This window comes from Muscardinus avellanarius (assembly GCF_963383645.1).
Source record: "Muscardinus avellanarius genome assembly, chromosome: 9".
Classification (NCBI taxonomy): Eukaryota; Metazoa; Chordata; class Mammalia; order Rodentia; family Gliridae; genus Muscardinus; species Muscardinus avellanarius.
Window position 1 is genome coordinate 97,502,554 of NC_137795.1, and position 12,221 is coordinate 97,514,774.

The 12,221-nt window shown below is 39.3% G+C and overlaps 1 protein-coding gene across 2 annotated transcripts in view; it reads left to right on the forward strand.

Moving 5' to 3' along the window:
• AKR1D1 (aldo-keto reductase family 1 member D1) overlaps positions 1–12,221 on the forward strand; it is a gene marked incomplete at both ends in the record, with an annotated part of 41,002 nt that overhangs the window by 9,779 nt on the left and 19,002 nt on the right. For both annotated transcript variants that reach the window (XM_080701738.1, XM_080701739.1), the window contains one exon: positions 4,933–5,049. In XM_080701738.1, coding sequence (XP_080557864.1) covers positions 4,933–5,049 — 117 coding nt within the window. The remainder of the gene's footprint in view (positions 1–4,932; positions 5,050–12,221) is intronic.

Sequence of the window (12,221 nt, forward strand, 5' to 3'; positions counted from 1 at the left end):
GCTAGCTAAAAGCATCAATGGGATGAGTACTGACAACATGACAGTGTGGGGGGAAAGCACATCACTGATAGAACTCCACGTATACAGAGATTAAAACAGGCAAAACCATATATTATTATTTAGAGATACATTTATAGATAGTGAAAACTATAAAACCAAACAAAGCAAAAATAATCACAAATTTCAGAAGAGTATCCTTTGTATAAGGTGATGGCCATAGTGGGTTTCTTGGACAGGTAAAGCTCTATTTCTTAGCCTCATAGAGGGCAGGGTGATGTCAGGTGTTCATTTAAGTAATCATCATCCAGCCAGGCTTGGTGGTGAACGTCTGTAATCCCAGTACTTGGGAGGCAGAGACAGGAAGATCACAGACTTGAGATCAACCTTGGAAATTTAGTGAGAATCTTAGCAACCTAGTGAGACCCTTCTTCAAAACAAAAATGAAAAAGGGCCAAGGGTGTAACTCAATAGGAAGAATGCCCCTGAGTTCAATCTCCAGTAACACACACACACACACACACACACACACACACACACACACACTTCATCTTCCACATATGTATGTATAATTCACTCTTATGAATACAGTTGGCCCTCCATATATATAGGTTCTGAATTTATGGATTTAACCAACTGTGAACAGAAAATATTCAGAAAAAGTTTGCATCTGAATTTACTGAACATGTACAGACTTTTTTCTTATTATTCTCTAAACAATATAGTATAACAAGTATTTATATAGCATTTACTGCCAGGGTCCAGCCCTAACAAGAGTCGAGGTTTGTGTTGGTGAGAGCAGAAGTGAGGTCAAATGAGAGAAGAGCTGTCACAGGTTCAAACTTCTCTGCTTTATTCAGGATTTGTTCCAATTATTTTTATGTGTGTGTGTGTGGCACTGGGGTTCCTGGAAGCCCTTCTACCTCCGGGCTACATTCCCAGACCTATTTTTATACTTTTTATTTGGAAACAGGGTCTCTTAAGCCAGCAAGGCAGCACACATAAGCAAAATAAAACAGTAAGTAAATAAACAGAAAGATTATATGTGGCTGAATTTACACAGCGGGACTCCATATTGCCCGGTAAGATCAGTTTTCATTGCAGTTCAACCAGTGTCAAAGGTGGTGTAGAGCAGTGGTTAAGTGAAAATTTTGACAGCACACTGTCCATGTGAGAATGGGTCATCCTCGCACAACAGAACGCAAAACAATATAGTATTCTACTGGCTGTAGGTCCCAGACCTGTCACTACTAGTTGTGACTCCATTTCTCTCTATATAAACTGGAGATAATGATGCCGACCATTTTACAAAGTTATAAATTAACATTAAAGAAAGCACTTAGATGGTATCTGGCACAAATCAAACACTCTGTGGGATGGTTAATTAAAACCAAATTAAAATATGAAACAGAATTTTCACTCATATAGAATGGCAGTCATAAAACTAGGGTCCCACAGTGATAACTATGACATATAAGTTATGACTTCTCCCCTTATTCGCTCCTACATTCACATGATAGAAGGATATCATCCATTTAGTGTTTTATATAAGCCAAAGGAACCATTAATCTAATAGGGTCAAGGACTTTTCCTACAAAATAATAACACATAGAAGGAGAATTGGCTATACCTTTCATAGATATATGACTACATCCCAAAAGTAACCCAATTGTTTGTAGAGATATTGGTCCCCAATAGCCTGTAGGGAGTCAAAATGGACATTGAGCAGCAGTAATAGTAATATCCCCAGACAAAGAATGTGAAGGACACATACCAGCCATAGCAGTGGCTAACAGATGGTTTATCTGGGGTTTCCCCTAGTTTTGTCCCAAAGCCTGGGAAGGGGCCCTCCAGTTGTTTCCTGACCGGGGCTACCATTGCACAAATTGATGGTACTTGGGTGGAGTGGAATGCCCGGAGGCTGTGAAATTGGCAGCGGATTCTCACCCTTGTCATACTTGGATGTGCATTCTCTGCCCAAATGCTTTTCTTTTTTACAGTAAGGGCACACTTTAGGTTGAGAAAAAGTGTGAGGCGATTTCTCTCTTTGGTCTATTTTGTGTGTGTGTGAGGGTGGAACATGACAATCTTTTTTCATATGCCTGAATTTACCACAGGTAAAGCTAACTTATTACTGGTCTGTTTTTGAGCCATAAGGGCATCCCGAGCTTTAACTCCAGCCTTGCTCTCTAGAGTCTGGATATTTCTGGATGAGCGGAGATATTCCATCACATTACCTTTTCCTCAGTGAGTTCTCAATACCATTTGATATTGACCATTGGCATTGTCAAAGGCCAGCTGCCTTAACAGCATTTCCTTCAAGTCTTGTCCTGTTACTTGCTTTTCAGTTGCATCTTGTAAATGACCTATGAAATTAGCAATGTTTCAGTAGGACCCTGTAGGATTTTAGTATGTGTTTGAGGATATCTTGAGCCACTATCTATCAAGAAACATCCCTATTATGCTCAATTGCCGCAAGAATAACATGAGCTATTTGATATTCAGCCTCAGTCCATCGACCCACCCCTGTCAACATCTCTATAGTTAGTTGTGCAGGGTTTCCTTGAGCTCTTCACTGCCTGATTTTTTCATGAGCTACATCATTTAACTACATTCGCCATTGTAAAAACTGAGATTTAGTTAACACCATTTTAGCCACAATATAATAGTCATATGGAATCTAATGAGCAGAATTACTCCATCCTGTAAGATACTCAATACAATAAGGAGTTGTGGTAGTGTAGGAAGAGCAAGCTTTCTTAAAATCTTTCACAACAGAAAAATTAAGTCCATCATATTTAGTTTCATTAATCTGAAATTGAACTAGAAATGTAAGTCGCAGTTCATGCAGTCAGGAAGGAACCGGGAGAGCTATTGAAACCTCTCAGTGTCCCCTCAGTGGTCCCAATCTTAACATACAATGGGATGATTTATTCTCCTTATAATCACTAGTATTCCCCTCATCGAGTCCTCAGGAAGCAGAGGATATATTTTAGATATCAGCGGAGCGGACTGCTCAAGGGTATCATCCAATTCCTTAGCTCTTGGCTTTGTCATTTTTACTATGACTTTAGTTGTGGGGAAAAAATTTCCTTTTTTACTTCCTTAGCCTTATTTTCTGTTTTATCATCAAGCTCATATTCATGCAGAGAGCCTGAATAACCTCTTCCAGGTCAACCTTGTCCTATCCAGACTGTATTGTCTGAATAACTACCTGAATCAAAGCCTGTGGAGTCCAGAACTGTACAGGAATACACTCTCCTTGCCTGTCTGCCTTCTGCACATTTTGCTTCACTCTTTCCCAGACCTCCTCATCTAGAGTTCCTTCCTCAGGAAACTAAGGACTGAACTCACATACTGTTTCCCAGCACTCTACAAGCTGTCCTTTGGAGACACTGGGCCCTATTTGTTGCAATACATGACGAATGAGCTCGACGTAAGGAATATGCTTTCCCATTTCTAACACCATCTCTATTTACCCACTCACCTCCTTATGCAGAGGTCTGCTGTCCTGGTTCAGAACTCTTCTTCAAGTCCCTGTTCAGGCACCACTTCTGGTCACTTTTCACAACCACTCCTCTATTTTGGGAGTGAGTCTTGGGATGTGTGGACCTGAAAATGACATGGGGTGGACTCTGACTCAAGGAAGTAGACAAGTTTATTCTTTGCAAACTGTATATTTATACAGTTTTGACCATGCAGGGTCAGACAACTATAGCCTTGATTAAACAAAGTATTCTTTAGCAAATATTAAAATGTAAGCTATCCGAGAACATCCAGAAGAGAACAAGCAGACCTGCACATATGCCAAATGTTGCCATCAGAAAGCATGAAAGCAAGACAAGAAATCCTATCTGGGCACAGGAAGAGCTGGTTGGCACCCTTTGTCTCTGTTCTTGAAGCCTTTCTCAGGAGAACGAGAACATCCCAGCTTTCCACAGATTCTCTTTCTTGCCAGGTTCCAACACCTATGAAAAAGGGAAGGATGCCCCGAAGCCATGCACATAACCATTTTTCTCGCTCACTTAAAGCACATATTTTTATCAGAGTGGCATAAAGGTAAATTGCCAGTATAGGACTAGCTACATGTGTGTTCTCTCGTTACCCAGTGAAGGAAAGAGAAAGCAGTGAAGGATCAAGTAGGAAATTAAAACAGGGGGAGAAGACTCTGTCATTAAATTAGGCTTTCTGTAAGCCAAGTCGATCTTTAAGTTTCTTGTACTATGTTCAAATATAGTAATACTTTGGTTTGGTGACCCCTCACAGGGGTTGGGACTGAGGAACAGATAGCAAGGAAAAAGAAGAAAGTAAAGAAGGACATGGAGGACCCAAGTCTTGGAAGCTACCAGGTGTTTATTATGTAGTCCTGCAGCATATTTATATCATGCAGAAATACCAAGAACTCTTTAACCCATGTCAGCAATAACACTAGACATGCACAGCATGTAACCCACATAAAAGTATATCTGGTGCCTCAAAGTCTTCTCAAATAACAAGCAAGGGTGGAGGTCCTTCTGGGCAGAGTAAATCGCCAGGAGCTTATCAGGCAGAATATGCACAGAACTTAAGGACATGACCAACTGTAGACAAAGCAATGGGGAAGTAAAAAGAGAAAGATACACTAAAATGAGTCTGAGTAACAAGGCCAAAAATGAACTCCTGACAACAGCTTGCTGCTCTGCATGCACCAAAAGGCTTAGGGAGTGACCTCAGACTCTCAAGACTGGCCTGTTAGCACTCTGTCCCCCAACACTTTGGTGTCAAGAGTTTTATCAATTCATCTTACACTCAGCTGACACTGTAGCATAAACATATTTCTGTGAAACAAAAGGAACGAATGAAATGAGTATGTGGGCTTTACCAAAAAAAAATAAAGGCTGCATTAGCGTAAAAATAGTGTGTGTATTAGTTAACTATCCTCCTTGATTCTTTCAGCTGTGGTGTACAGAGCATGCCCCAGAGTTGGTCCGCCCAACCCTGGAGAAGTCACTTAAGAACCTCAAGCTAGATTATGTGGATCTTTACATCATTGAATTGCCCATGGCCTTTAAGGTGAGTCCATCTGCCTGAAGGGTAAGTCTCTGCACCCTTGGTGACCAGAACCAACAGCATATCCAAGAAGCTTCATAACTTAGCACCACAGAATGTTAGGATGTTCTGTTAAAAACACAAAGAAGTAAAAGAAAAACTCAAATTATCACTGTTTGCAGATGATACCATCCTATATTTAGAAGATCAAAATGGAAAGCCAGGTATAGTGGTGCACACTTGTAATCTCAGTACTTGAAAGTGTAAGATAGCAGGATCACAGTTTTGTAGACTGTCTCGGCAACTTAGTGAGTCCCTCTGCAACTCAGTGAGACCCTGTTGCCAAATAAAAAATAAAATAGAGCTGGGGAGTGTAGGCCAGAGGTATAATGTTCCTGGTTTTAATCCCCAGTGCCACAAAAAAAGAGAAGAAACACATGATCCACATGGATATTTGCCTATGAAATGCCCAAGTTGATTATGGTTGCAGATTCAGGCCTGGATTCCAAGTTTCTTGATTCTTCGTTTTTATTATACTATATTTTTACAATTGTAGATTGAGTGCTTCATTAACCAACAAGTAATCCCTCAACTTTGACCCACATTTTAGTTGTCCAAGAGTCCAATACACCATACTTTCTCTTCCCATAATTATAACAATGTCTCCATAAAACAATATGCAAAATCACATAAAACTAAAAATATACTTACCAACCATTCTCTCCCATGGAAGATAACCTAAAGAATGGTCATGTTTTTGGAGACAGCTCCAAAGCCAGGGTATGTAGATGTCTAAAACCCTAGTTCAAATGTGATCCTTCCTTGAATGTTCTTGGTCCATAGGCACACTCTTAACTGAATACACAGCATAGTAGTAACCTACTTTAATATTTAGCTGAGGGAAGAAGAGGTTAAGAAACAAAAGTGAGCATTTGTCCACAAGGTGAATGATCAGGAAGAAGCAGGAGTCCACATTGCAGTGGCCAAAGTCTCTTGAGGCCACTAATACAATTGCTCTTGGCCTATTCTTTGGGTGTGCTTTACTGTTGACTCTTCTGGGTGGTCTCACTCAAAGCCTATTGGCTGTGAGGAAGATTCCCCTTTTGCATCCTACTCCATGGAGATAATGATTTTGAGGCTTCACAACTGCCTAGAAAATCATGGACTATTTTTTAGTCAGATAAAAAAATCGATGGACAAGATCATATATCTTAAAGGTTTATAGAATTAATGCTCCTCACATGTCGGGAATCCAGCCCGACAGCTGGCGGGGCTTGGAAAGATGATGAGTACTGGACGACTCGAACACAAACCCACGAGCCGGGAGTCAAGTCAAGCAGGATCTCCTTTATTTCTCTCCAAGCAGTTCTTTATATAGCACCAAGCCACAAGGGGAATTTCCATGAGAAATAGCCTAGCCTATCCGGGATAAAGATCACTAGCACGTAGTTTACAGCCAATCCCAGGCCAGTACATGAGCCATTCATGTGTGCGGAAAGCTCCTTTAAAGGTAGAAAGGGAAAAACCGCTCAGTCTCCCCACCCAAAATGAATGGGGAAACCACGCCTTCCTAGCTTCCTCCAGGCACCATCTTGACCATTTTTTGCTGAATCACTTTACTTAAAGTTTTGCCTTAGGCCGTAGGCCACTCAGGCCGAATCTCCTTAGGCGCTGTGTAGACACACCCCATCACTCACATTATTACATGAAATGGAAAGGAAGGAGCACTTCCAAATTTATTCTATGAAGCTAGCATCACCCTGATACTTAAACTAGATGACAGACACATCAAGAAAAGAAAACTACAATCCAATATTCTTGATGAACATACATGCAAAAATACTTGATAAAATATTAGTCAGTAGTATTCAACACTATATTCAGAAAGATTGTGCATCATTATCAAGTTTGTTTCCAAGAGAAAGAAAGGAAGAAGGAAATTGAGAATAAATTCTGTTTGCTAAAGAGAACAAGGAAAATGTTATTACCAAAGAAAAGTCAAGTTTTATAAAGCTGAGATGGTGGAGGAAACATTTAGAAAATAAATTTTAAGAAGCAACTAGGAATTTCCAATTGATTCCTTCCCTTAGCAATCGATTTTGTGCTATTAGGACAGAATATCAGAACTGGATAATTTGTAATGGACAGAAACTTACTGTTCATAGTTCCAGAAGCTGGAAAGTCCATTCTCAAGGTATGAGCATCTGCAAAGGGTCTTCTTGCTGAATCAGTGCATGGCAGAGGCAGGACAGACTATGCAAGAGAGCAAGGGTGCTCCCCAAAGCCCTTCGTGCAATGACATTAATTTTTACACTAAATGTTTCCAATTAGCCACCACCTCCCTGCACAGTTGAATCTGGAATTGTTTCCAACCCTTGAATTCATAACAATTTCTCTTTTATTTTTTAAATTTTATTTGTGCAGTATAGTTATACATCTTAATGGAGTACAAGATGGTAGAGGCATACATGCACACATCATTCATTTAGCCTGGCATGTGCTGAAGGCACAGAGAAGGTGCTGTCTATATGGGATGGACCCTCACCAGACCCTGAATCTGTGGACACCTTGATATTAGAAACCCCATCTCTCATAACTGTGAACATCAATGTCTATTATTCACAAGGTTCTCAGTCTAATAGATTTTTGTATAGTGACCCTAATGGATAGGGTGCCTGCCTGACCCCCACATGCCTTTACCATTCTGCATGTGCTGTCCTTTTGCTCCCCACAGCCCACATTTACTTACGTCTGTTTATTAGAAGATAGACCTCAGACAGCTACCACATGTTTGCCTACTCACTGGAATGTACCCAGGAGTTTAGACCCACAAGGAACAGCTCTTAAGCAATAGTTGCAGAAACCTAAGTCTTTCTGTCTTCTCATCAAGTGATTCTGAGATGTGGGTAACTTTGGCCAGAGGGTCTGGTGACCTTGAACCAAATTTGTTTTCTGCCAGACTGTGTTTTCTATCATACATCCTCTTGACTTCCTTTATTCCCCAGTCATAGTTCCCTACTTCCCTAGTTATACTTTACAGTAAATCACTCATATATATCCTCAGGGTCTGCTACTGGGAAACTCAATCTAAGACACTCTTGCAATAGATGAGAGCTGATGGTGTCCTTTTGGATGGAAAAATAGCAGTAAAGAGTCAAAGGAGAGATGAGATTAACATATGAACCAAGAATAGACTCAATGTACCATAATTTTGGCTTGGAAATAAAGTGGGGTGGTGTTAGTGGGGAGAGAAAAATCAAAGATAATTTCTAGCCTTCTTAGGTGGGTGGTGCTTATCATTTTTTAAGATTGCAGTTAGGGATCAAAGGAATACTGTTTTTTGTTTTTTTCCCCCTCTGCACTGTTGGGAATTACCATCTATGGGATATGTACACAATGGAATTTTACTCAGCCATAAAGAGGAAAAAAATTATATCATTTACAGGGAAATGGATGGAACTGGAGAATATTATGTTAAGTGAGATTAGTCAGTCACAAGAAGTAAAAACTCAGATGCTTTCCCTAATATGCAGAAACTAGGGAAGAAAAAGGGTCATAGGAGGAACTCTAGATGAAGGAGAAACCATAGATGAGCAAATAAAGAGACCTAAATGAGGGGAATTGAAGGGAGGAAGAGGGAAATTCCCTAATGTACATGATGTACATTCACAAACATATCAAAGCCAATCACTGAGCCAAATATGGGAAGGGAGGGAGGAGGGAATGGGGTGAGAATCAGAGAAGGGCTAAATGAATGATGTGTGCATGTATGCCTTTACTATCTTCTACTCCATTTAGATGCATGATTATAAGGCACAAACAAACTTAAAAATAAAAAAATAAATGATTATTATTCCGAGTGTTGGAAGCTTAATTCCAGATTCAACTGTCCTGGGAGGTGATGGCTAATTGGAAACATTTAGTGTAAAAATTAATGTCATTGCACGAAGGGCTTTGGGGAGCACCCTTGCTCTCTTGCATAGTCTGTCCTGCCTCTGCCATGCACTGATTCAGCAAGAAGACCCTTTGCAGATGCTCATACCTTGAGAATGGACTTTCCAGCTTCTGGAACTATGAACAGTAAGTTTCTGTCCATTACAAATTATCCAGTTCTGATATTCTGTCCTAATAGCACAAAATCGATTGCTAAGGGAAGGAATCAATTGGAAATTCCTAGTTGCTTCTTAAAATTTACTTTCTAAATGTTTCCTCCACCATCTCAGCTTTATAAAACTTGACTTTTCTTTGGTAATAACATTTTCCTTGTTCTCTTTAGCAAACAGAATTTATTCTCAATTTCCTACTGTCTCACTGAAAGCAGGATACCCTCTCCTTCTCGAAGCTTTCTAACACATGACTTTCTAACACATGACTTCTGAAAACACATTCAAATCATAACAATTTCCAACAAAAATTCCTATTATCAAAGTCAACATAATTTATTTTCTTCCTCAGACTTTAATTATTAAGGCTGGCCCCTGTCAAATATTTCCACAGTGTCTCTTGAGCTTACATCTTTTAAATCCCCTTCTTGAGAAGCCTCTTTTTCTATTTCCATCCCTGTTCCTTGTTGTCAGACATTATACAGAGAATAATTCACCCCTTCCTAAAAAGCCATCCTATTCAGTACAACTCACATAGCCAAATCATGAAACCAACCTAGGCGTTCAACAGATGATTGAATTACAATTTTATGAGATATACACACAATGAAATTCTATTCAGAAATAAAGAACAAAGTTTGCAGGAAAATGCATGAATGGAGAGAACATTATGTTAAGTGAGATTAGCCCATCACAGAAAGTGAAGGGTCATATGTTTTCTCTCATATGTGGAAGCTAGGGAGTAATCCGGACACAAGAAGGACTTTAGATAAAGGTGGAAAAGCCCCAGTGGAGTGAGTGATGGAGGTGCTCTAGGAGAGGAGGGAGTGAGGGGCAAGAATTAATATGAAGAAAACACTTCATCAATGCCAATCTCAATATCATGACAGGAGAAAGGGGAGGAAGTGGGGATGGGGTTGGGGGAAGCTCACCAAGTGCTATGTGAGTGTGTGTCCCTATCACTCCGAACTTCATGATGATATGAGACTATATGCACCGATTTAGTATATTAAAATAAAAATAATTTAAAGATCTAGGCTATTGACTTTCGTTCCTGTTTGTTCACCTTTTAAAAATATCTAGCATTTTTAAAATTTTGTATTTTGTTGCCCTGAAATTATATCTGCTTATTAACTTTACATTTTAAAAGATTATAGATATAGATACATATATATATATATATATATATTTTTTTTTTTTTTTTCCTTTTTGGTGGTACTGGGGTTCCCGGAAGCCCTTCTACCTCCGGGCTACACTCCCAGACCTATTTTTACATTTTTATTTTAATTTGGAAACAGGGTCTCCTAAGCCAGCGCGCGCGGCTGGCTTCGAACCTGCGCGATCCTCCTGTCTCTCTGCCTCCCAAGCGCGGGGATTACAAGCGTGCGCCACCACGCCCGGCCGGTAAAATATTTTTATAAGAAATATTTTTGTTAAAAATGTTAGAGATTAAAAAGTATATGATGTTTTGTCTTCAAATCATGACTTATTAATTATAGGTTAAGTTGGGAGTAGTGTTATATTGTGTAATTTTATATACTTTTATTGGTGCATTATAGTCTCATGTCAAAAGGTAAATCAGAATGATAGTGACGTATATGCACACAGCACTTGGTGGGCTTTTCCTCTGGCTCTCTCTCCACTTCGTCCTTTTCCATCCATGACAGTGAGATCGGCATTGATATTCTCACATATGTACGTAACCTAAATGGAAGTATTTCCTTCATTAATTCTCCCCTTCACTCCCTCCCTCTCCAGAGCACCTCCATCACTCCACTGGGGCTTTTCCTCCTTTATCTAAAGCCCTTCTTATGTCCTGATTACTCCCCAGCTTCCACATATGAGGCAAAACATATGACCCTTCACTTCTGTTACCAGCTCATCTCAATTAACATAAGTTTCTCCAGGTCCATCCATTTTTCTGAAATGAAATAATTTTTTTCTTCTTTATTTCTGAGTAGGATTTTATTGTATATTCAAAATATTTCATAATTTTCTAATCTGTCAATCTATTGATGAACACCTAGGTTGAGATTTTATTTTCTGAGTCCTTATTTCAAAATTTTGTAGTCTATTAATCTATTGATGAACACCTAGGCTGAAGTTTTACTTTCTGAGTTCTAGAACATTGACCCTTGACCCTGTATCAAGAATACAAACAAATTCTCTATTGACTTTTCTCAAATTGATTTCTAAAGTTATTTAGGCACAAAGAAGTGAACTGCATGTGGACCATATCTGTCCTTCCTTCTGCTCTCAATTGCCCTCCCCCCTCTTTACCCTGGCCCCCTTCGCACTCCCTAATAGTCCCTCTTTTTTTTTTTTTTTTTTTTTTTTTTGTGTGTGTGTGTGTGTGGTACTGGGGGTGGAACCCAGGGGCTTTCTACCTCCAAGCTACACCCCCAGCCCTATTTTTTATTCTTTATTTTGAAACAGGGTCTCACTGAGTTGCAAAGGGCCTCACTAAGTAGCTGAGGCTGTCCACAAACCACAATGCTCCTCTCTCAGCCTCCCAAATGCAGGGATTACAAGCATGCTTCACCAAGCCCTCTTCTATTTTTAAGTCATATTTTGTTTTTTTAGTTTACACTTATGGGAGAAAGCATGCAATATTTGTCTTTCTGTGCTTGGCTAATGTTGCTTAATATGATGTCCTCAAGTTTCATCCATTTCCTGTGAACAACAGGATTTTATTTCTTCTATTAATAAACTCCATTGTGTATATACACACCATACTTTCTTTATCCATTCATTTGTTGACAGACACCCAGGCTGATTCCATATCTTAGCTATTGTGAATAATGCTGTAATAAATATAGGCATACAGGTAGCTCTTTTATATACTAACTTCATTTTATTCATATATATTTATGGGCAGGATACTTGAGTCAAACAGTAATTCTATTTTTTTTATAAAACCCCATACTGTTTCCATAGGGGCATGTAACTTTTCAAAATATTCCTTAATGATCCTTTGAATTTCAGTAGTGTCTATTGTAATGTCTCCTTTTGCATTTTCAAATTTCATCTATTTGGGTCTTTGCTCTTTCTTATGATTAGTTTAGCTAAAGATTTATCTTTTCAAAGAAACAA